Source organism: Apium graveolens, chromosome 7, assembly GCF_009905375.1.
Source record: "Apium graveolens cultivar Ventura chromosome 7, ASM990537v1, whole genome shotgun sequence".
NCBI classification, from domain to species: Eukaryota; Viridiplantae; Streptophyta; class Magnoliopsida; order Apiales; family Apiaceae; genus Apium; species Apium graveolens.
The window spans coordinates 50,809-76,974 of NC_133653.1; the positions used below are offsets into that span (position 1 = coordinate 50,809).

General features: G+C 34.9%; 1 protein-coding gene and 1 long non-coding RNA gene across 3 annotated transcripts; both read left to right on the forward strand.

Annotated features, from left to right (window-relative positions):
* Positions 1-9,967: 9,967 nt before the first annotated feature.
* Positions 9,968-13,897, forward strand: LOC141671101 (putative nucleoredoxin 1-2). 2 transcript variants are annotated; one of them, XM_074477221.1, is made up of 6 exons: positions 9,968-10,098; positions 10,538-10,718; positions 10,822-11,361; positions 11,526-12,086; positions 12,170-12,636; positions 13,600-13,897. In XM_074477221.1, the coding sequence occupies exons 2-5, from the start codon at positions 10,551-10,553 to the stop codon at positions 12,614-12,616; spliced, it is 1,716 nt and encodes a 571-aa protein (XP_074333322.1). In that variant the 5' UTR covers positions 9,968-10,098; positions 10,538-10,550; the 3' UTR covers positions 12,617-12,636; positions 13,600-13,897. The 2 variants fall into 2 exon arrangements, with proteins under 2 accessions (XP_074333322.1, XP_074333324.1); XM_074477223.1 differs by having other exon boundaries at positions 9,974-10,093.
* A 7,735-nt stretch (positions 13,898-21,632) lies between these two features.
* On the forward strand, positions 21,633-24,467 carry LOC141671210 (uncharacterized). Its single transcript, XR_012555006.1, has 3 exons — positions 21,633-21,836; positions 22,184-22,237; positions 24,274-24,467. It is a non-coding gene; the product is annotated as an uncharacterized LOC141671210 (long non-coding RNA).
* The last annotated feature ends 1,699 nt before the right edge of the window (positions 24,468-26,166 follow it).

Genomic DNA, 26,166 nt, shown 5'->3' on the forward strand with positions numbered 1-26,166 from the left:
GATTAGATGAATTGTATCGAGTCTCATGCATCTTTTATCCGAAATGTATTGGATACCACTGGGTGACATGTCAGACCCCTTTGAAATTAGTTGCAGATTCCTTACCAAGTCTTCAAATGAACCTCAGTTGGTTTCTTGTAAACTGGCTTTCATGTCTTCATGTGTGGCATCAATTTTAAGATAATGGAATTGTTGTACATACTAAGCATGCATCTGTTAGAGGCACATTTCTGCTTTAAGGTCCTTCAGGGCACATGTATCGAGTCCAGTAGCTTAGTATTAGTTTGTTGGAGGACATCTGATTGAATGATATGGTGGGCATGAATAATTATAATGGTAATTTTTAAATTATGGGACAAATGAGGGTATATTGGAAATTTCCCTAATTTTTAAAAACACATTTACTATTTTGGTTAACATTAATTATATAGTGCTTTCTCTGTGTATTTTAATATGTCTGTTTTTTTATATTTTGTTTGACTTTTTTTACACAATTCTAAGTAATTTAACCGTATAGATAAATAATTGTTTTTTTTTGTAAATTAAAGATTTCAGTATATATATTTTTATTCATAAAAAGAAAAAATTAAAAATAATTATTATAACTATGCGGTCAAAGCACTTAGAAAATTTAAAAGTGCGTGTACAAAAATAAAATTTCATATAATTCATATAATAAAAAAACACTAGGACTAACAAATTTTATACCAAAGAGTAGGATGAGCATTCGGTCGGTTCGGTCCAAAACCGGACCGAACCGAATAGACCGAAAAACCGAATAGTCATTTTTTCTTGGACCGAACCGGACCGAAGTTATATTATGGACCGGACCGAACCGAATTAATAGTCATTTTTTCTGGACCGAACCGGACCGAGTTATATTATGGACCGGGACCGAACCGAACACGAAATAATTCGGTTCGGATCCGGTTTTGGACCGAATAGACCGATTTTTTTAAAAAAATAAATTGCATTAAAAATTAAATCACAAATTATAAATTTTAAAATATAAGTAAAGTAATTGTGATAGTAGAGTTCTAATACTCTATAAATTAATTACAAATTAAAAATTTTGATTATATTTTTTAGATATTGTAAAATATATATAATACAAAATTATGTATTTATGATTTGGTCTATTCGGTCTATTTGGTCCGGACCGAATATTTGTGAAAAACAACTCAACCGGACCGGATTTTATTTCGGTCTATTCGTCTGTGACTGAATAGACTGAATTTCTGAAAATTTAGGACCGAACCGAACCGAATTAGCCACGGTGCGGTTTTTCGGTTTCGGTCGGTTTGCTCGGCCCTACAAAGAGAGAAGTTTCTTAGATTTCAGGTGAGATTTGTTTTGATGGAATATTGGGGACCATCCGACCAGATTGGGCCCTAAGTATGGAAAGCCCACACCCTTGATTAGCATAAAAATTATTCAATTCGAATTTGAAGAGATTTTTTTTTATGCATTATACTTAAAAAAAGAGATCATTTTTATTAGCATTAATTAGCATAAAAAAGGTTCCATTACTGGCCCTTTATTTAATTTCGAATTTGTGCCTCGCAGAGGAGATTTTCCTTAAACATGTATACTTAAAAAAAGAGATCAATAATTAATGTGCTTAAAAAAAAGAGATCAATAATTAATGTACCGAATAAATTTGTAGTTGCTGCACATGCATAATCATTATTGAATTTTATAAGTTTATCAAGATGATATTAGTGTAGTAATTAAAGCTATTACATTAAGAAAGTCTTGGGTTCAATTTCTTAAAATCGATTTTATTTACAGAAACTGCCAAATACAGTATGAAACTTTTTTACTACTATTTTTAAATTTGCTTGCGTTTCATTATTTGTAACAATACATTATGCAACCAAAAATAACATGTAACATTTTTTAAGTTTTTTTGAAAAAAGATTATAACTTTTTTTAATTGCATCCGAATTTGCATCAGGTTGTAGTTAAAGTTAAATTGAGTGGCAAAATCGTATTTTGTAAAATTACTTGAAAATCATGTTTCTGCAAATAAAAACTTTAAAAAAAAAATTTATTTTTGCAAATAAAACTATAAAAAAATGTATTTTGCAAAAAAATAAAAAAAATCACACTTTTCAAAAAATCTCTTTACCTTAATCGTAATTGTATTTTGAAAATTATAAGACAAATAAGGATATATTGTATTTTAATTAACATTTAATGAAGAGAAAAATTTCTTAATTTCAAGGGGTACACGAAGATGTAATGTTGGGGAGCATGAGACAAGGTGTGGGGCCCTAGATATAGAAAAGCCCTTTAGAAACAATAGTCTGTAAAAAACACCTCTTGTCTTCTTCTCGTCTCGCCGCCGCTGCTTTTCTCTCTGAGCTCTCATTTCTTTGAAAATCTAAATAATGAGTAAAGATAACTTAGGTAAGTACATTCCTCCCTGGATGAGAGATCGAGCTCGTGGTTCGTCTCACCGGAGTGGTAGTAGGGGATTCGTTTGCAGGCGGTGAATGTAGTGGTAGTGGTAGGGTAGGTGGTTGAGGGAGGATACTTCTATGTCGTCTGCTGCTCCGGTAGTAAATGTTCCTCGGCATTCTGATTCAAGCTCTAGCTCTACTAGTGGCGGAAGACGAGTTACACTCACTCCTCTCATTCAAAATTGTTACACACAATCAGAAGCAAACCATAGATATGATGGTGATTGGGTGAAAAATAAAGAACCTGTTGGTTGTGATATAGAGGCAAGGATTAGGAATGGCAAGAAAAAGGGGTTCTTTGCAGCTGCTGAGATTGTGTATTCTGTGTTTCTGCTTGGGTCGATGAACTTGTCTCCTCGCAATTTCAACGCCGATAAACTCGTTGCAGAGCTTTATGCTCGTGGATTTAGCAAAGTTCACACGGGGTGTTTGTAACGATTGATCGAGACCAACCGAAGGGTGACAATAGTTTTATTCAACAAGTCAAAGTAGCAAAAGAGTTGGCAATTTGTTTAATAAGTCTCCAGATTTAAGAGCAAGAATAAGAAGTCAATGCTGGAGCACAGGAGCAATGGTTTGCCGCATCGTGGGTACCGAGTATTTGGCTGGGCAATTAATAGATGAATGTAAGTTTTAATTAGTGAGTACATAAAACATGCACCTAGTCTAGGTTTAACGGTTGAAGAATATCTAGATTTTACTTCAACTTTATATAATCAGTGTAATCCTAATTTTGGTGACATAAACCAAAAAAAGAACTATGCATTTATTAAACCAGAACACTCGTTTGCTAAACTTAGTCTGGATAATACATTTACCAAGGAAACATTGTACACAAGGCTAATTTCAGTACCCCCTCCCAATCAACATATCCCAAACCAAGTTATTTCCCAGTGTAACAAGTCTCATGATATATGTATTTTAACTGAAGTTAGGTATTCATTTAAGTGGGAAAAGGAAAAAAACAATGTATATTTGGTTAGGTCTGATCCTTCTATAGGCTATAGATTGGATTTTTGTAGACATGAGGGGAACGATCACGTTTTTAGTTACCTTTCGGAACAAGATCGTATTGATCTCCAAAGTGCAATTTCGCAAAATCCTTCTTATGGTTTTTATGAGAATTTGACCGAGGCACAAAAAAACCAACCAAGAGCTGTTGCTGAGATATATCAACCAGAAGTACTTGATGAAGTTGGTGGATGGACGGCCGGTCGCAAGGGCAAGGGCAAGGGCAAAGGAAGCGAAGGTATCATAATAAGTAATTTACTATTGTTGTACATCTCCACTGTACATCTTCACATAAGACTTTTACTTTTAATTACTAATGCTACTAAAGAATTATATATAAGCAAATTAGGTTTGCACTTTGTAGTTAATGGTTTTACTGATCCTCCGTTGCAAGTTTGGGGAAACTGAATCATTTTCATGGCTTGTACATCTGGTAACACAGAGAGAAAGTTGGAGATATAACATGTCACCACAAATTTCGTATTCTCTATGCATGCCTTACATTGCCGTACTATAGTTCTGGACAACTTTCTGTTATAGATGTATGTTTTATGGCTTTTATATGACTTGAATCATGCATGTAGGAGTGAATTGTGCACGAGTTGAAGAAGTGAAGCAACTGCGAGGGTCGTTTGGAAGGTATGTGACTAGTAGAATCCTTTTTTATGTGGTATGCTTAGTAACAATAAGGTTATACAGAAGTTACATATTTATTGTTTGAATCTCGATATCGTTAAATTTAAGCTTTCAATTTGTAGGTACTTTCCTTGTCTCCATATAAAAGAAGTTTGGATGTTTAACTTTAAAGATTACTGGAGCACTTGAAATTTGAAACTGAAAATATTGATTCTCTAATTCACCTTAATATTTAGCCTCTTTTGTACATGTACTTAGCCTATGTCAGTATTGTCCTTGTGATTTCCATATTGTGGAACATTCCCCGTGGCGCCATATTAAGAAATCTGAAGTGTAATATTAGATTATATACAAGGAGTGTAGGATTAAGTGCCTGTAATGCCCTGTACTGGAGCAACAATTATGGTAGATAGTTGTGTTCGGCTTTGCTCCCGCATAACATCTTGCATTCTGCAACAGTAAATAACTGATAGAAAATCTTGTTTACACTCTGCTTGTGTAATTAATTCACAAAGCACACCCGGGTAGGCTACTCCTTTAAAGCCTTTTTTTTAATAAATAAATATTTTTCCTACTCTAAATAAATTAAAATGTAAGTCGTTTTTCTGAACCTTCTTTTCCTAAATCCAACAAGGTTACCTACGTTGGTTGAGTCAGGAACGCAAGGAGATAGAAAATTGCATAATTTTTTCTGCGGACATACTAATACTAACTAAATCGCAAAGCAGGCTAACACGTTGTTTTCTGTTAGAAGATCATTTGGTTGATTGGTGTATAAGTTATGATTGAAAGTCAGGTTTACTGTATACGATAAGCTGGAAGCTTATCACCTACTTTGTGGTTTGTGTGTGCTTGATAGTTTAATGTGCTTTTCTCTAGAGGTCATTCTCTTAGCTTTAGATTATTGATATACTATATCTATTTGATTCTTAGAATTTTGAAGTTCTGGACTGTGTTAAGTTTTTTTTTTGAACAAAAGATAAGATTCAAATTGCTTAAATATAGGAATACACGGTCACATAGTTCAATCATCAATGTCCACTTGAAATCTTTAAAGATTTTAGCCACAGCTACCCTAGACATCATAACATGGCTAATCAGAGTCCAACTCCGATGGCTAGCATTCCTGATAGTATTAGCTAACACTTAGAATATTCCTGTAAGAAGATTTGCAGCTGTGGAGATGGCTGCACCGGTTATAGCACACTGCACAATCTGCTCATGGGATGAATCATCTGATGTCACTCCACGGGCCTCTTTTAGCCCATAAGTAAGACCTGAGTACATCCCAGCAGCTAAACCCCTTTGCAATTACTCTTTTCGGCTGCCTTTGACCAGGGCCTTGATAGACTTCTTATTAGTTTCACCCTTGAAGTCTTGAAAGCAATTTGACCTAGAGACCCCTATCCCTGGGGGCATACCACCATTGTCACCACACTTACAATCTATTGTGGAGTAGACAAATTGAGGAATTTAAAAATATTTAGTTCTTTTAGCCTTAGAGTCATTTAGATGTAATGTATTTTACAAAATGAAATATTATGGCAATGTTGTACCTTAATAAAGATAGGACCGTTTTAGTCAATTATAATTTGTACACTTTTCTGGTAGTAACAGACTTGGTTCCCATACTTTAGTATCATGATAATTTAATTGCAATCACAAGGGCAGCAAGACTGTAATAAATAAATGTCTGTTTTGTGTTTTGAGGTTCTTTTTATGATTTTTTTTCTACATGGTTTCTGTGTTTTATGTCCTAACATGCTTTTCAATAAATCATTTTTTTGTACACTTATACTGCTACTATTGACCGAGTTTTTGTGATTGCTTCCTTGCCAAATCATGTAATTCAAGAATGCAGCATGTCATATTAGTGATTACATATGTTCTTGTTTTGCTTGATGTATTGCATTCTCTGCTTCTCTCAATATGATAAGTACAGACTTACATATAGTTTTAGTATTTAAATTGTTAATACCAGCAGCGTAGCACAGGAAGATGTAAATATCTAATCTTTCTGTTGCTTTTATCTTCCAGATATGAACTTGTGTCTTGTTGAAGCCTAATACTTTATGGATGCGGTGGGAATGAAGGCATTAGATGTTATTGAAGGAACCTGATATGTAGAATCTTTCCTTTAGATAATTCTCTATTAATTAATTATATAATCTGTCTTGTTTAAGAACCCAGTGTACGAGGTAAACCTTGTTATTTGTCCTCTGAATCCTGTTAATTGCTCTATTGAGATGTTTACAATTCTATGCTATGCTATGCTACGGTGATCGGAACTTTGAAATATATTATGTTATTATGTACTTCTATTGGGCCGAAGCAATTTTGCCAATGTTGATATTTTCTTAATGTGGCTTAATCAAACTTGTATACATAGTGACACTACCTAATATAGCTCAGGTACACCTAATAAGGAAAGAAGCCACCATTCTGTGGAGGCTCAGTTGGAAGTCCGGAACCGTAAAATTCTTGACATCTCCCCTAAAGAATCCAATAACTATAATAAACCCGATAATCGCAATGTGGAGGGCTGTGAACAACTGTTCACTAATGAACTTTCTCTCGTACTGCAATAACATGAATCACATATTAATATCAATAAAATTCAAAGTACATTGAGGTTGTTTAGTGACCTGGAACAGATAATTAAGGATAGAATTAAGACGATGACAACGGAAATGAAGTTGATTTGATTGAATCCTTGTGGTAGAGCATAAATGGTCGATCTCCATTTAGTTTCTGATGAGGACATACCAGTAGCTGGCCTTATATGTGGACTGTGGTTAAACTTCCAGCCACGGCGTTTGACAAAACATAATCTATTATCAGATTTGCACCAGTGAAGAAAGCCGCAAATTCACCTGAACAACAACCACATATCACAAATGTAACATTATAGGATAAGTATTAAGATAACCATCAATTCATACTAATCAGAAAACGCTACTAAAATAGATATTATACTTCTAACACTCCTCTCACTTGCACGTGTGAACCAAATTAATGTCCTGTTTTCTTCCTTAGATCGTTACTCATGTGAACAGGGCCGTTTACAAATATAGTGTTTGTCAGATTCGTACTTGCTCTCAGAAGAAGGTGGCCTTCACAATCAGACTGGTGCTTTAAGTATATTATCTATCTGCAGTCCTGATTAGGATGTGCATTTGAGGTAAGCCTTGTTGCAGCAAGCTTCTTTCAAGCTTTACCTTGAATCCCAGTATTGTTCTCCCTTATCCATCTATAGACATGCGTGTGGTGTTTCCCAAAAAGATTCATGCGTTCTTTAAGTCTCGACACAGTAACAGGATCAGCAGCATTCTGGGATTTTCGTAGTAGCATATTCAGGAAACTCTTTTAGTTGGATCAAGTTTATGATTTGACAATGACGTTACTGGACTTCAATTAGTGCCTGTTTTTACATTTTGTTCAGCTTAAGGGCTCTTTAATCTTTTATTTGGTCTTCCATTGAACTCTAACTAGCTTTATATAGAGCCTGTGCGAGGCACATGCATGTTCTAGTCTCAAACGTTAGAGAATTGTGTACATGATTGTGAAATTAGACTATTGTGAGCTCCGACATGTGTTGTGATCTCCTGTAGCCTGCAGGGATGACGCTCTGTGCTTGAAAGCTGGTAATTCTCCGGGAATTGCCATTGAGCATGCATGTACCTTTTTTGGCGACATCATGTAGCTGCACTACATAGAAATAGAGCAATCTGCATATACGAGTTGCCAATAGTTTTTAAGCTGGGCATGCAGTCACACGACAGTTTCCATATCTTTCATTGCTTCAGTTGAATAATGCCTGAGAGAATCCTAATAGTATAGTTACAAATAACTAAAAAGAAGTATAAACACAGTACACCACCTCTTTAAAAGCTCACATAATACAAGGACATTCCACATTTCCACCTCTGTAGCAAATTAAGCTTTCCTTTACAGTGCCTCTTGGAGCGGTTATATTGTCACTGAGATTGAAAAATCTTCACAACTTCACAATACCTTGACTGTTAGAAATTCCGAGTGCATGCATGTACCTTGTTTTGGAGACATCCATTTTGCACTCAAGATCAAGCCTGCATATTATACACACCAGCAGTGAACAACTGTTCACTAATGAACTTTCTCTCGTACTGCAATAACATTAATCACATATTAATATCAATAAAATTCAAAGTACATTGAGGTTGTTTAGTTCTCTTCAAGAACGGAGAGAAGGGACTCATGGTTCTGGTTGTTTGATGAATATGTCAAATTCACTGTACGGAGTTGTTATAGGTGTTTACGAGGAGAGAATGAATGTGTGAATAGAGTGTTCTGGAAAAAAATTTGAAGTTTAAAGTTACCTGGAAAAGTCCTGAATTTGGTGTGGCGTGCGTGTATGAGCTGTTTACCTACGACCGATGTTTTAGTAGGTAAAAGAGTTAATATTAATGGTTGTTGTTCCTGGTGCCAATTGTATGTGGAGACTGATATACATGTGCTATTTTAGTGTTGCTTTGCTAAAGAAATAAGGGAAAATATTAGATTTAGTGACTTAGTTAGAGTAATGCCAAATGATACGGTGTTAATGATCCTTCAGAAGTTTTTTCAAGTAGGTACAAACATCAAATACTGATGATGATTCTCCTATGTTGTAGCATTTTGAAGAGAAGAAACTCTTAGGTGTGGCAGCGTGTGAATATGTCAATGTTTGGGGTGAAGTCTAAAGTGAATAATATGCTAGTTGATTGGCAACAAGCTCAGCAGAAACAAGTGACAAGTAAGTCTGAATAAATTCATACTAGGCGACGGTGGTGTAAGCCACCTTTAGGATGGGTAAATATAAACACAGACGCAGTTTATCATCTGGGATCAAACAAGATAGGGATGAGATGTGTTATTCGAGATGAGACTGAAAGTTTTGTTAAAGCCATGAGTAATATCATTCAAGGGTGTTTTCAACCTAATAAAGAAGCTGATGCCATTGAACTAAAAGAAGCTATAGTTTGGACGAAAAGCTGGAGGCAACACATGTGTATTTTCAAATGTGATGCAAAGTTACTAGTTGATGCTGTAAATGGGGAGGGAGGTGCTACCTATTTTCATTTGCTAGTTGAAGATTGTAGAGATATTTTTAAACACTTTGATGAAGTGTTAGTGTTATTTGTTCATAGATATGCGCGTATGTTGCCATATATTGGCTCAGGTGGCATATTTTATGTCAGGTCTCACAGAGCGAACTTAAAGCCTCTGATTTAGGAGGCATATTCTTCTGCCGTGAGATTCGAACTGAGACCAAGCTGAGTTAACCCTTGCAGGCAAAGAATATGTTTTTGAATGTTTCCATTAGAATTATATATGTACTATAAATAAAAATATATAATTTATTAATAATTTAATATAAACCCGTCCATTGCACGACAATCATGGTTATAAAAATCGGTAATAAGTAGTAATGGGTTTAGATATCGATTATGGATTAATCGGTAAATCGGGGATTAATCCGAACAAAAAATGGAGATATTTAATATTTAAATATTTATTAATATTCAATATATTCTTTAAATAAATTATGGAAGGATACTTTATAGTTGTGTTAAAATGCGTGTCAAGCATGTGAAAAAAACTGTAAAAAAATGAGAGAGACGGAGGTAGTATGATATATATAATTAAAAAATAATATATAAATATTAATTGGATTAAAAAAAATAAATCAGTCAAATAATTTTAAGGATTACTCGTGGATTAATCCGGGATTTTTTAAAAAATCGGGAAATTTGAGAACACTAACGAGAATACAATTTTAAAATTATTATATTAATAAAAATATTTAATAAAGGATAAATGAAAAATTAAAAGGTGGAGTAGTAATTAGTATGACTAGCAAGAGAAACGTGTGCTACTCAGTACTGAACTATTTATCCCAATAGTATTCCATTCAAATTCAGTTAGGGCTTCGTAAACCCCTCATCGATACAATCCTTTTGGTACGGTACGTTGGCTTTAATTTGATTTCGATTCGTTGTCTCCATTTATTTATGTATTGAATTGCCTCAGTTTTAAAGTTTCGTAATCTCAATTTAGTTTTGTTTGTTGAAAAATATCAGTTAATTAAGACATACATACATGCCTTTACCCATAATTCTGTTAGACAAGGTAGGATTTGATGCATTTGTTACCCCTAGAAATTTATATATGCTATTTTCCGATTGGATACGACCTAGACGAATCCATGCGTATTTCTATCTTATTAGTTATTGATAGGTAGGATAATATCATTTTCATATTATTACCTTGTAAATTAAGTGTTGACAGTTATTGATATTAGTTTGTAGCAGTTACTTCAGTGTCAAATTCTCGAGTTGGCTGTGTGTAGAATGTTTCTGCATAGTTTTTTGTATGAATTATATGTTTCTGGTGCACACTTGCAGTGCAAAAAATATAATGCCGATGCCTAGTGTGGAAGACGTGGCAAGAAAGGAAGAAGAAGATTTCAAGATACTAGCACGGGGAATCTGGTCTATTAAGCCAGTTGATCTCAATGTATCCCCCGGGGATAAGCTTTCTCTAGAATCCATTTTTTTAAATGACCCTAGACCTTCTGTGGCCAAGGTAGTATTAACTTATCATTCAGTTTGTCCTCTTTAATTACTTTCTTTAAGAATGAACTTTTGCCAGCTTGTACCATGTATATTAATATCTGCGTGGTCTATAGGCTTTTCAAGAACTATGTGGAGATAAATACGTGTGTATTTTCATGCTCCCTATGTCTGCTCGCCATACAGAATCATCTTTTCTTGATGCTATGGTACTCAGGGAAGTTTACCAAGACATTGAGTCTTCCGGTGGTAAATTCGAGGTAATTTGTGTGCCTACACATGCTAAAGCTGAGCGAAATATCCACAATGGTGATTACTACAATCCGCTTCATCACAATTTCCGAATAGAGTCGTGCACACCATTTCCTCATATGGATACGAGGGATGATATATGCTTGGAGCGAATAGCGAGGACAATCGGTCTCCCTGAGGAAACAACTTATCTTATCATTGCTCCTTTGAAGGTCAGAAGAGTTGTCAGTGTATTTGACAATGATTTTCTTCATTGGCATGGAGCTGAAGCTTATCCCTTTACCCCACAAAAGCTCAAACAACTAGCACTCCAAGATAAAGCATTGCTAAGTGGCAAACACGACTTGAGTACCCTTTTGTCGACACCTCATCGTGACTATGTTATCTCAAATGATTGCACTAAGGTACTTTAATCAGCCCATTTAAATTCGGCACATTTTAAAACTTAAGTAGACAATTATGTATTTAGTTGAGTTATATTGATGATACTTCTTATGCCGTCTCACTATATGGAATGCATTATTGAATCTGCTCTACTCACATCATTTTATTAATGGAATTGAATCAGGTACCTATTTCTGATCTACAACAAAAGACTCTTTGCCTCTTATTTTACGAAGATAATCTGGAGTGCAAAAAGCGGACAGAAGAACTTAAGCAGGTCTATGAAGCACACAAAGATTTCGAGGTGGTGGTTGTGTTCTCCCTTACTTTTGGGCATGACACTAGTCACTTGGTGGGAGCTAATGGGAAATTCAGATCAGAATTGAAATTCTGGAAAGTCTTCTGCAACATGCCATGGTTGGCACTCCCGTTCGATGACCCAAAATGTAGGCAGCTGTGGCGCATCTTTAATCGCACCAAAGTCTACAATGATTCTTGTGCATCCAATGATTCTTGTCCATCCAAGCTGATCATAATCTACTCTCAAGGAAAATACTTTAGGGAAGATGGCTTTCAAATCCTGGAGAAGACTAGATTCAAAAGTTATCCTTTCATGGGGAAGGTGGTGGGACAATGTACACTTGAAGTAAGAGAGAAGCAATTGTCCTCAATTCTGGGACAAGATGTTGAACTAATTCGTGATGAATTAATTCATGGTTGTAGGCAACAGTGTGGAATAGGGCAGGTTAGTTCTTTACACCATCTTAAATATCATAATTTTCCTTTCTGTATATTGTTTTCATATTAATAGTCTTCTTACCCTTGCAGGAAAAATATACAGTCTCTAAACTCTTGGGGGCCTCAGTTGTCTTACTTTTTATAGCAGGACCATGGTTTAGTGAATTTCTATCGGAACTAAAATATTATTTTTACACAAAATGCGAGACTCTTTATAAGTTTGAGGTAGTGTATGTTCCAATGAATGAATCTTCACCTAGTGTCCATCCGTATATGCTTGGTAGTCTTTCTCCTGTTTCTAATGAGAAGAACTTTATTCCTCTCTTCACTTACTATTTTAAAGATAAAATGACTCAAGATGCAAAAGAGAAGTTTACTTTGGCGCTAGTTACTTTTGGGCCGTTTGGGCACTATTTTAAGCAGGGAATCATCTCTACCACGAGTTCTGAAGACGCGTCTCAGCTATTTGTGGATACCTTCCCCTTTGTGGATGATGTAGACAAAGAATTTTATAAATTCACAATTCGCAACGGATAAATTTGAAAGGGGTCGTTTAGGTAATTTGCTATCATGATTTTATTGTTTGAAGAATGATTGACCTGCGTAGCACAACTTTTGTTTTTGTATATTTGCATAAAAAAGTAGATGTAAAACTTACTTCCTATAATTTATTATGGAGTAGATGTAGCTGTTTTAGCTTCTTCAGACCTAGAGTCGTCGGTCATTTTGTTCTTATCTTGATGCTACACATCAAGAACGCAGTTCTTGCATTGTATGTTTTTTATTTCCAAGGTATTTTAGTGTAATTACTTGATCTGTTATATTCTGCACAATGAGAATTACATAGAAATCTTTTACCCTAGAAAGAACCATACCAATACTTACTGTTTGAAGTGTGTGTAAGTTAATAATTTGTAAATTGTTCAACAGACCTGAATCCTATAAATTAATATTGTAGTAAATGAATTTGCAACTATACAGGCATTAACATGGCTAGCAATCGATTGTCTGTTTTGTGCATAGAAGTCATAATCAGATTGAGATTTTTATAAAGCAATCGATATTGAGCTCTTTGATTCCAATTTCTTCTTGTGTTTTTCTTTTAATGAACCAATTACAGTAGTTATGCCACTTCTGCTGGGCTATCTTTACTCTTAGTCGCCGTTGACTATTGATAATATTTTTATACATTGTCAAAAAAGTTCATACTGTAATTACTGAGTTTTTTTATTGCTGAGTTACCAAGTTATTGTGGTAATAAAAAAATTGGCATGTTAGTAACTAAATGTGTTGTTTTACTTGATGGAAAGCACAGGGATATATTGATATAAGTTGTCATCAGTTCTACTGTCAGTGTTATGTCTTCGACGCTCTCTAATTGGCTATATATGTGGTATTGGTAATTTAATTGATGTTTTAAATTTGAAGTTGGTATTATCTCTTTCTACAATTGCTATACAATTAGGTATTTTCTTGTATTGTGAATATCTAAATATCTAATTGTTGCTTTTCAACTTCAGGTATGAATTTGTGTCCTGATGAAGCCTAAAAATGGACGGATTCTGCGGAGGTGAAGACTTAACTGTTACAGAAAGTACATGACATGCAGATTGTTATTTTTTTGAAACTTCTCTATTAATCTAGTGTTTTTTAACGTCTTGTTTCAAAGCTCAATGTAGCTGGTAAACCTTGTTAATTGCCTCTGAATCCTGATAGTATTTTATGGTGTTTACAATTTTATGCTTCAGTGATTGATACTTGAAACTATATTATGTACTTTTGTTGGGCTGAATTGCAGAAGTGATCTGGTTACTATTACTTAGTGTGGCTTAGTACAACTTCTATATTTAATGACATACTTACTGTTAGCATTGTCAAAAGTTGTCAAATTTAATGGCATACTACACCTTTCATGAGCACTTTCAACTAAGTTCAGTTAATTAAAATAAATCTATAATTATCTTTTTTTCTATATATACCTATGCTATCTATCTATGTTATATAATTATGAGAACAATTTCATACAGGTATTTAGGTTTCAAGATGTTTTTTTTTCTAGTGTGTTTGTGAAAGAAGGTGAGAAGTGTTTTGAGGAGAGTTTGGTGGTCGATTGTGTTGTTTGGACTACGATAATTAATGGGTTTGTTTTGAATAGGTGTTTTAATGAGGCTAGAGTTATGTTATTGAAAATGAGTTTTTTAGGGTTGGACATTAATGAGTTTTTTTAGTGGTATGCTTGGTGTGTTGTTTGATGTTGTTGAAGGGGAGTCAATTCACTGGTTTTTGGTAAAGATGGGATTTTTATGTGGGTGTTCAATAATGCACTTATGAATATGTATAGTAAGTTTGGTTATAAGGTGTGTGCTTAAGGTGTTTTGATGAAAATCCGAGACCCGATGTGATGTGGTTTCGTTGTCCGGGAGGGTTTATGTTGCTGATGATGGTGTAGAGGCTTTTAGTTTGTCTGAAATGTGTGTTGTCAGAGGCTTGGAAATTAATGTCTGTTGGCGGAGCAGGCAATGCAAATCCATTCCATCAAACTTGGCTTCAGTTCAGATGAATCTATGCAGACCTGTTAAATGTCATCATATGGAAATTCAATGGGATTACTGAAGACTGTTTTTGAGATTGATTTTGTGAATATTGTACATCTACGTAAGTACATGTATCCATGCTGGATGCCATGTTGATGGTCTAAATATTCTTGAAGCAAGAGGGAATCTGTGCTTGGCAGTTGATCATGTGACTTGTATTGTACTATGCTTTTCAAAGCTTTCGGCATCTTCGACAATTATAGATCATCATGGGAAAACTTCTCATCTTTTGGTTCTGAAATCGGGTATGGATAAAAAGTATATTCATTAGGAGTGTTGTTATAGATGCTTATTGCAAGTGTGGAAGTATAGGTGGTGCAGAGACGGCTTTTAGAAATAAAGATCAACACAATGTAGCAGTTTGGATTGCTATGATGATGGGATATGCGCAGTGTCAAGTGTACAACTTATCAAGCGCAAAATGCCTGAACGTGGGCTGCAACCTGATGAGATAACTTAACTCAGCTAGTTCCTGTTGTCATGCAGGACTGGTAAATGAAGCAAAATATCACTTGATTCTATGTTTAATCTTCATGAAGTTGTTCCATGTTTAGAACACTACGCCTGTGCAGTTGACGTGCTAGGTCGAGTCGGTCTCTTTGAAGAGGCAGAAATTTGTCAAATGTCTATTCTCCCTGTTGCCCGTATATGGAAAATTCTTTTATCAGCATGCAGTCTTCATGGACACACATTGATCTAGGACAATTTGCGGCAAGCAAAATACTTGGGCTGCAGCCTGAAAATTTCATGTCCCATATTGATAGGTTCCGCAGGAGACTTCTGCATAGTTGAAGTGATGAATCTACTAAAGAATGGGTAATTGATTGCGTGCACTGCCGCGTAGACTGGCTGAACAAGGGAAGAAGTGGCTGAGAGAAGATGATGACGGGGACTAGGAAGCCAGAATTAGAAAAGATAAAAGTTCCCCAAAATTTGTGGATAGGAGAAAGTGGTTGAGACTAATCAGAAACGTAAAAGCAAGACTAACTAATCAGAACAATTCAACCATTCAAGATTTTCGAATTCTAAATTTGAACAGTTTGGAGCCAAATACTAAACAGGTATTCGTTATTGGTCCGAGTGGTAGCGCAACTAGTATCTTTACAACTGGCACTGATGTTTAAGTCCTAGTGTGAAGTTCTACCTAGTTATGATCAGAGGATTTTGTAAAGAAGGGTTACTGGAAGAAGCAGATAAAATATTTATGGAAATGAAAGCTAGTAGCTGCATGCCAGATGATGTCCCTTACAACACACTTATCTGTGGCTGCTTTGGGAATAAGAAATATGACAAAGGATGTGTGCTTATAGCTGAGATGGTTGCTCATGGTTTCGCAGCGGATGCCTCTACCACCTCCATGGTATTGGACTTGCTCAAATTAAAAGGGCAGGGCCCTGCTCTCCTTGCTCAAAGCAGGTAGTTTCTTGAGGTACATTATAGTTTTAAATTTCCAACTCTTTGTACAAGTTCGCCATAAAATTCAAAGGCAATTATAGCATTGTTATATTGTACGTACTATTAACTGTCCGTAGTACTAGTATCTTTTAAACTGTCACTGATGTTATAATTCTGTCTGTTGTTTTTGCACTCAGAGTAGTATATCTCTTGTTATGTACTAAAATTACTAAATTACAAATGATTGGAGTTTATAAATTCTTAATTTGCTGAATATCATATTTTGAAATGGTGGTCTTGTTTTGTCCGTGCATCGTCTAATGTCACTGTGTCCTAATGCTCATTAGGGACAGGGTATCTATATATTGGCAGTACTGTGTTTGTTATCCGACTTGTACATGTTATCCATATATCTTAACAAACCTTGAGGCACCATAGTAAAGATTTATATTTAACTTTCCTTATTGATAGGAATTGTGTTCCCCTGTTTACAAGTTTAGAGAATGATTTTTTCCCATTTTGTTGATCGATCAGTTAACAATACAGCTACTTTTTTTTGTTAAAAGAGCGGGATGGCCCCTCCTCTCTTTTCATAAAAAATTCCTGCTCCAGTTACATGAAAGAAAGGAGTTTGTTAAGATACAAAATACTTTAAAATTGCTCTAATATCCACACTTGCTCTAGACATTCCTTGGTTGATTCCAAGTACTAGTATCCTATCAACTGTCATTGTTGTGAATTAGTTTGTTCTTCTCCTACTTACTCCTACTTAAGAAGAGTATCTTTCATACGTTTCGTATTATTCCTAAGCACAGTCGAAGTTGATTTAACATAATTTTTCTGAATACCTAATCTCGAATTGCTGGTTGTGTGTTGTATTTGTACATATTGTCTGTAGATATTTTGACTAGGTAGTATGTTGCGTTCTGTCGTACTAAGACTACAACTATTTGCTGCTCTTGTTAAATGAAACTGTACTCAAAGATATGCTAGAAATAATGATTCAAAGAGGCCACTGTCCTGATAAAGTCACATATGATGCACTTATAGACGGGTATTCAAAATTGAGACAAATTTTTTTTTGGGGGTACAGAATACTTTTAAACTGACAACACCCGTAAGAGTTTGTAACAAAATTTGAAGAATATAACAATATTGATACTGATGCAGACTCACCGTCGCAAATTCTTTCAGTTTCCCTTATAGTTCCTTTTTCAAAACAGTGACAAAATTGAGCTTGAGCCTCAGTCGAATTCATGCTCAAAATAATATATGAATTATCTTATTATTTATGAATAGAAGATGTAGTAAATGACAAGAAAGCTAACGGGATATATTAATTCGAGTAGGTAAAGGTTGTGTTGTGGATAATTCAGTTGGTACCGGCTATTCATGTGTAGCTCACCAGGTGTTTCATTTAAGTTTTTTCCAGCAGCTGTTTTTTCGTTGTTTACATTCTTAAGAGCTTTTTTAATTTGCGACTTGGTACTGGACTTATCTGATAGTTAGGAAATATCTAAATCATATGGATATCATTTTTCATCCAAAAGTGTTCCAAGATTGATTGAAGTTGTTAAACTGGGTCGGCGGAACATATATTCCTTTTAAGTTGGTATGTTTTGTTAAAGTGTTAGAATTATAGCTTATTCCAGTCTCTTGTACTATATTAAGCATGGTAATTTATGTTTTCCAAGACCAACTCTAATACTCTATTATGCACAGAGACATTGATGTATGGCCTGGAGAATAACATGTTAAAAACAGTTGGTATAACATATGATGTGGTTATATATAAAACAGTTAGTCCATATTTCCTTGTTAAGGTAGGTACTGCATAGTACACTTCATTAATGCTTTTTTTTTTTAATCTCAAAGTGCCACTGTGCCACCCTGTCAGCTACCAAGGTTATTTAAGTACCTGAAAGAAATTTAATGGCCTTTTCACAATGACTGTAGAAAAAGGTGTGAATGGGGCTATGTACATTGTGAACACAGTTTACAAGTCACCAGTATCTGATTTTAAAATATGTACGAGGATTAGATGAATTGTATCGAGTCTCATGCATCTTTTATCCGAAATGTATTGGATACCACTGGGTGACATGTCAGACCCCTTTTGAAATTAGTTGCAGATTCCTTACCAAGTCTTCAAATGAACCTCAGTTGGTTTCTTGTAAACTGGCTTTCATGTCTTCAATGTGTGCATCAATTTTAAGATAATGGAATTGTTGTACATACTAAGCATGCATCTGTAGAGGCACATTTCTGCTTTAAGTCCTTCAGGGCACATGTATCGAGTCCAGTAGCTTAGTATTAGTTTTGTTGGAGGACATCTGATTGAATGATATTGTGGGCATGAATAATTATAATGGTATTTTTAAAATTATGGGACAAATGAGGGTATATTGGAAATTTCCCTAATTTTTTAAAACACATTTTACTATTTTGTTAACATTAATTATATAGTGCTTTCTCTGTGTATTTTAATATGTCTGTTTTTTTATATTTTGTTTGACTTTTTTTTACACAATTCTAAGTAATTTAACCGTATAGATTAAATAATATTTTTTTTTTTTGTAAATTAAAGATTTAGTTATATATTTTTATTCATAAAAAGAAAAAAATTAAAAATAATTATTATAACTATGCGGTCAAAGCACTTAGAAATTTAAAAGTGCGTGTACAAAAATAAAATTTCATATAATGTCATATAATAAAAAACACTAGGACTAACAAATTTTATACCAAAGAGTAGGACTGAGCATTCGGTCGGTTCGGTCCAAAACCGGACCGAACCGAATAGACCGAAAAACCGAATAGTCATTTTTTCTTGGACCGAACCGGACCGAAGTTATATTATGGACCGGACCGAACCGAATTAATAGTCATTTTTTCTTGGACCGAACCGGACCGAAGTTATATTATGGACCGGACCGAACCGAACCGAAATAATTCGGTTCAGTCCGGTTTTGGACCGAATAGACCGATTTTTTTAAAAAAAATAAAATTGCATTAAAAATTAAATCACAAATTATAAATTTTAAAATATAAGTAAAGTAATGTGATATGTAGAGTTCTAATACTCTATAAATATAATTACAAATTAAAAATTTTGATTATAATTTTTAAGATATTTGTAAAATATATATAATACAAAATTATAGTATTTATGATTTGGTCTATTCGGTCTATTTGGTCCGGACCGAAATATTTGTGAAAACAACCGAACCGGACCGGATTTTATTTCGGTCTATTCGGTCTGGACTGAATAGACTGAATTTCTGAAAAATTTAGGACCGAACCGAACCGAATTAGCACGGTGCGGTTTTTCGGTTTCGGTTCGGTTTTGCTCGGCCCTACCAAAGAGAGAAGTTTCTTAATTTCAGGTGAGATTTGTTTTTGATGGAATATTGGGGACCATCCGACCAGATTGGGCCCTAAGTATGGAAAGCCCACACCCTTGATTAGCATAAAAATTATTCAATTCGAATTTGAAGAGATTTTTTTTTATGCATGTATACTTAAAAAAAGAGATCATTCTTAATTAGCATTAATTAGCATAAAAAGGTTCCATTACTGGCCCTTTATTTAATTCGAATTTGTGCCTCGCAGAGGAGATTTTCCTTAAGCATGTATACTTAAAAAAAGAGATCAATAATTAATGTGCTTAAAAAAAGAGATCAATAATTAATGTACCGAATAAATTTGTAGTTGCTTGCACATGCATATATCATTATTGAATTTTATAAGTTTATCAAGATGATATTAGTGTAGTAATTAAAGCTATTACATTTAAGAAAGTCTTGGGTTCAATTTCTTAAAATCGATTTTATTTTACAGAAACTGCCAAAATACAGTATGAAACTTTTTTACTACTATTTTTAAATTTGCTTGCGTTTCATTATTTGTAACAATACATTATGCAACCAAAAATAACATGTAACATTTTTTTAAGTTTTTTTGAAAAAAGATTATAACTTTTTTTTAATTGCATCCGAATTTGCATCAGGTTGTAGTTAAAGTTAAATTGAGTGGCAAAATCGTATTTTTGCAAAATTACTTGAAAATCATGTTTCTGCAAATAAAAACTTTTAAAAAAAATTTATTTTTGCAAATAAAACTATAAAAAATGTATTTTTGCAAAAAATAAAAAAAATCACACTTTTCAAAAAATCTCTTTACCTTAATCGTAATTGTATTTTGAAAATTATAAGACAAATAAGGATATATTGTATTTTTAATTAACATTTAATGAAGAGAAAAATTTCTTAATTTCAAGGGGTACACGAAGATGTAATGTTGGGGAGCATGAGACAAGGTGTGGGGCCCTAGATATAGAAAAGCCCTTTTAGAAACAATAGTCTGTAAAAAACACTCTTGTCTTCTTCTCTTCTCGCCGCCGCTGCTTTTCTCTCTGAGCTCTCATTTCTTTGAAAATCTAAATAATGAGTAAAGATAACTTAGGTAAGTACATTCCTCCCTGGATGAGAGATCGAGCTCGTGGTTCGTCTCACCGGAGTGGTAGTAGGGATTCGTTTGCAGGCGGTGATAGTGGTAGTGGTAGTGGTAGGTGGTTGAGGGAGGATACTTCTATGTCGTCTGCTGCTCCGGTAGTAAATGTTCCTCGGCATTCTGATTCAAGCTCTAGCTCTACTAGTGGCGGAAGACGAGTTACACTCACTCCTCTCATTCAAAATTGTTACACACAATCAGAAGCAAACCATAGATATGATGGTGATTGGGTGAAAAATAAAGAACCTGTTGGTTGTGATATAGAGGCAAGGATTAGGAATGGCAAGAAAAAGGGGTTCTTTGCAGCTGCTGAGATTGTGTATTCTGTGTTTCTGCTTGGGTCGATGAACTTGTCTCCTCGCAATTTCAACGCCGATAAACTCGTTGCAGAGCTTTATGCTCGTGGATTTAGCAAAGTTCAACACGGGGTGTTTGTAACGATTGATCGAGACCAACCGAAGGGTGACAATAGTTTTATTCAACAAGTCAAAGTAGCAAAAGAGTTGGCAATTTTGTTTAATAAGTCTCCAGATTTAAGAGCAAGAATAAGAAGTCAATGGCTGGAGCACAGGAGCAATGGTTTGCCGCATCGTGGTACCGAGTATTTGGCTGGGCAATTAATAGATGAATGTAAGTTTTTAATTAGTGAGTACATAAAACATGCACCTAGTCTAGGTTTAACGGTTGAAGAATATCTAGATTTTACTTCAACTTTATATAATCAGTGTAATCCTAATTTTGGTGACATAAACCAAAAAAAGAACTATGCATTTATTAAACCAGAACACTCGTTTGCTAAACTTAGTCTGGATAATACATTTACCAAGGAAACATTGTACACAAGGCTAATTTCAGTACCCCCTCCCAATCAACATATCCCAAACCAAGTTATTTCCCAGTGTAACAAGTCTCATGATATATGTATTTTAACTGAAGTTAGGTATTCATTTAAGTGGGAAAAGGAAAAAAACAATGTATATTTGGTTAGGTCTGATCCTTCTATAGGCTATAGATTGGATTTTTGTAGACATGAGGGGAACGATCACGTTTTTAGTTACCTTTCGGAACAAGATCGTATTGATCTCCAAAGTGCAATTTCGCAAAATCCTTCTTATGGTTTTTATGAGAATTTGACCGAGGCACAAAAAAACCAACCAAGAGCTGTTGCTGAGATATATCAACCAGAAGTACTTGATGAAGTTGGTGGATGGACGGCCGGTCGCAAGGGCAAGGGCAAGGGCAAAGGAAAGCGAAAGGTATCATAATAAGTAATTTACTATTGTTGTACATCTCCACTGTACATCTTCACATAAGACTTTTACTTTTAATTACTAATGCTACTAAAGAATTATATATAAGCAAATTAGGTTTGCACTTTGTAGTTAATGGTTTTACTGATCCTCCGTTGCAAGTTTGGGGAAACTGAATCATTTTTCATGGCTTGTACATCTGGTAACACAGAGAGAAAGTTGGAGATATAACATGTCACCACAAATTTCGTATTCTCTATGCATGCCTTACATTGCCGTACTATAGTTCTGGACAACTTTCTGTTATAGATGTATGTTTTATGGCTTTTATATGACTTGAATCATGCATGTAGGAGTGAATTGTGCACGAGTTGAAGAAGTGAAGCAACTGCGAGGTCGTTTGGAAGGTATGTGACTAGTAGAATCCTTTTTTATGTGGTATGCTTAGTAACAAATAAGGTTATACAGAAGTTACATATTTATTGTTTGAATCTCGATATCGTTAAATTTAAGCTTTCAATTTGTAGGTACTTTCCTTGTCTCCATATAAAAGAAGTTTGGATGTTTAACTTTAAAGATTACTGGAGCACTTGAAATTTGAAAACTGAAATATTGATTCTCTAATTCACCTTAATATTTAGCCTCTTTTGTACATGTACTTAGCCTATGTCAGTATTGTCCTTGTGATTTCCATATTGTGGAACATTCCCCGTGGCGCCATATTAAGAAATCTGAAGTGTAATATTAGATTATATACAAGGAGTGTAGGATTAAGTGCCTGTAATGCCCTGTACTGGAGCAACAATTATGGTAGATAGTTGTGTTCGGCTTTGCTCCCGCATAACATCTTGCATTCTGCAACAGTAAATAACTGATAGAAAATCTTGTTTACACTCTGCTTGTGTAATTAATTCACAAAGCACACCCGGGTAGGCTACTCCTTTAAAGCCTTTTTTTTAATAAATAAATATTTTTCCTACTCTAAATAAATTAAAATGTAAGTCGTTTTTTCTGAACCTTCTTTTCCTAAATCCAACAAGGTTACCTACGTTGGTTGAGTCAGGAACGCAAGGAGATAGAAAATTGCATAATTTTTTCTGCGGACATACTAATACTAACTAAATCGCAAAGCAGGCTAACACGTTGTTTTCTGTTAGAAGATCATTTGGTTGATTGGTGTATAAGTTATGATTGAAAGTCAGGTTTACTGTATACGATAAGCTGGAAGCTTATCACCTACTTTGTGGTTTGTGTGTGCTTGATAGTTTAATGTGCTTTTCTCTAGAGGTCATTCTCTTAGCTTTAGATTATTGATATACTATATCTATTTGATTCTTAGAATTTTGAAGTTCTGGACTGTGTTAAGTTTTTTTTTTTGAACAAAAGATAAGATTCAAATTGCTTAAATATAGGAATACACGGTCACATAGTTCAATCATCAATGTCACTTGAAATCTTTAAAGATTTTAGCCACAGCTACCCTAGACATCATAACATGGCTAATCAGAGTCCAACTCCGATGGCTAGCATTCCTGATAGTATTAGCTAACACTTAGAATATTCCTGTAAGAAGATTTGCAGCTGTGGAGATGGCTGCACCGGTTATAGCACACTGCACAATCTGCTCATGGGATGAATCATCTGATGTCACTCCACGGGCCTCTTTTAGCCCATAAGTAAGACCTGAGTACATCCCAGCAGCTAAACCCCTTTGCAATTACTCTTTTCGGCTGCCTTTGACCAGGGCCTTGATAGACTTCTTATTAGTTTCACCCTTGAAGTCTTGAAAGCAATTTGACCTAGAGACCCCTATCCCTGGGGGCATACCACCATTGTCACCACACTTACAATCTATTGTGGAGTAGACAAATTGAGGAATTTAAAAATATTTAGTTCTTTTAGCCTTAGAGTCATTTAGATGTAATGTATTTTACAAAATGAAATATTATGGCAATGTTGTACCTTAATAAAGATAGGACCGTTTTAGTCAATTATAATTTGTACACTTTTCTGGTAGTAACAGACTTGGTTCCCATACTTTAGTATCATGATAATTTAATTGCAATCACAAGGGCAGCAAGACTGTAATAAATAAATGTCTGTTTTGTGTTTTGAGGTTCTTTTTATGATTTTTTTCTACATGGTTTCTGTGTTTTATGTCCTAACATGCTTTTCAATAAATCATTTTTTTGTACACTTATACTGCTACTATTGACCGAGTTTTTGTGATTGCTTCCTTGCCAAATCATGTAATTCAAGAATGCAGCATGTCATATTAGTGATTACATATGTTCTTGTTTTGCTTGATGTATTGCATTCTCTGCTTCTCTCAATATGATAAGTACAGACTTACATATAGTTTTAGTATTTAAATTGTTTAATACCAGCAGCGTAGCACAGGAAGATGTAAATATCTAATCTTTCTGTTGCTTTTATCTTCCAGATATGAACTTGTGTCTTGTTGAAGCCTAATACTTTATGGATGCGGTGGGAATGAAGGCATTAGATGTTATTGAAGGAACCTGATATGTAGAATCTTTCCTTTAGATAATTCTCTATTAATTAATTATATAATCTGTCTTGTTTAAGAACCCAGTGTACGAGGTAAACCTTGTTATTTGTCCTCTGAATCCTGTTAATTGCTCTATTGAGATGTTTACAATTCTATGCTATGCTATGCTACGGTGATCGGAACTTTGAAATATATTATGTTATTATGTACTTCTATTGGGCCGAAGCAATTTTGCCAATGTTGATATTTTCTTAATGTGGCTTAATCAAACTTGTATACATAGTGACACTACCTAATATAGCTCAGGTACACCTAATAAGGAAAGAAGCCACCATTCTGTGGAGGCTCAGTTGGAAGTCCGGAACCGTAAAATTCTTGACATCTCCCCTAAAGAATCCAATAACTATAATAAACCCGATAATCGCAATGTGGAGGGCTGTGAACAACTGTTCACTAATGAACTTTCTCTCGTACTGCAATAACATGAATCACATATTAATATCAATAAAATTCAAAGTACATTGAGGTTGTTTAGTGACCTGGAACAGATAATTAAGGATAGAATTAAGACGATGACAACGGAAATGAAGTTGATTTGATTGAATCCTTGTGGTAGAGCATAAATGGTCGATCTCCATTTAGTTTCTGATGAGGACATACCAGTAGCTGGCCTTATATGTGGACTGTGGTTAAACTTCCAGCCACGGCGTTTGACAAAACATAATCTATTATCAGATTTGCACCAGTGAAGAAAGCCGCAAATTCACCTGAACAACAACCACATATCACAAATGTAACATTATAGGATAAGTATTAAGATAACCATCAATTCATACTAATCAGAAAACGCTACTAAAATAGATATTATACTTCTAACACTCCTCTCACTTGCACGTGTGAACCAAATTAATGTCCTGTTTTCTTCCTTAGATCGTTACTCATGTGAACAGGGCCGTTTACAAATATAGTGTTTGTCAGATTCGTACTTGCTCTCAGAAGAAGGTGGCCTTCACAATCAGACTGGTGCTTTAAGTATATTATCTATCTGCAGTCCTGATTAGGATGTGCATTTGAGGTAAGCCTTGTTGCAGCAAGCTTCTTTCAAGCTTTACCTTGAATCCCAGTATTGTTCTCCCTTATCCATCTATAGACATGCGTGTGGTGTTTCCCAAAAAGATTCATGCGTTCTTTAAGTCTCGACACAGTAACAGGATCAGCAGCATTCTGGGATTTTCGTAGTAGCATATTCAGGAAACTCTTTTAGTTGGATCAAGTTTATGATTTGACAATGACGTTACTGGACTTCAATTAGTGCCTGTTTTTACATTTTGTTCAGCTTAAGGGCTCTTTAATCTTTTATTTGGTCTTCCATTGAACTCTAACTAGCTTTATATAGAGCCTGTGCGAGGCACATGCATGTTCTAGTCTCAAACGTTAGAGAATTGTGTACATGATTGTGAAATTAGACTATTGTGAGCTCCGACATGTGTTGTGATCTCCTGTAGCCTGCAGGGATGACGCTCTGTGCTTGAAAGCTGGTAATTCTCCGGGAATTGCCATTGAGCATGCATGTACCTTTTTTTGGCGACATCATGTAGCTGCACTACATAGAAATAGAGCAATCTGCATATACGAGTTGCCAATAGTTTTTAAGCTGGGCATGCAGTCACACGACAGTTTCCATATCTTTCATTGCTTCAGTTGAATAATGCCTGAGAGAATCCTAATAGTATAGTTACAAATAACTAAAAAGAAGTATAAACACAGTACACCACCTCTTTAAAAGCTCACATAATACAAGGACATTCCACATTTCCACCTCTG

Coding starts and splice junctions, on each gene's coding strand:
- LOC141671101 (XM_074477221.1), top strand. CDS start 10,551: ATGCCGATGCCTAGTGTGGAAGACGTGGCAAGAAAGGAAGAAGAAGAT. Junction 10,719..10,821: donor CTAGACCTTCTGTGGCCAAG/GTAGTATTAACT, acceptor CGTGGTCTATAG/GCTTTTCAAGAACTATGTGG. Junction 12,087..12,169: donor AACAGTGTGGAATAGGGCAG/GTTAGTTCTTTA, acceptor TTACCCTTGCAG/GAAAAATATACAGTCTCTAA.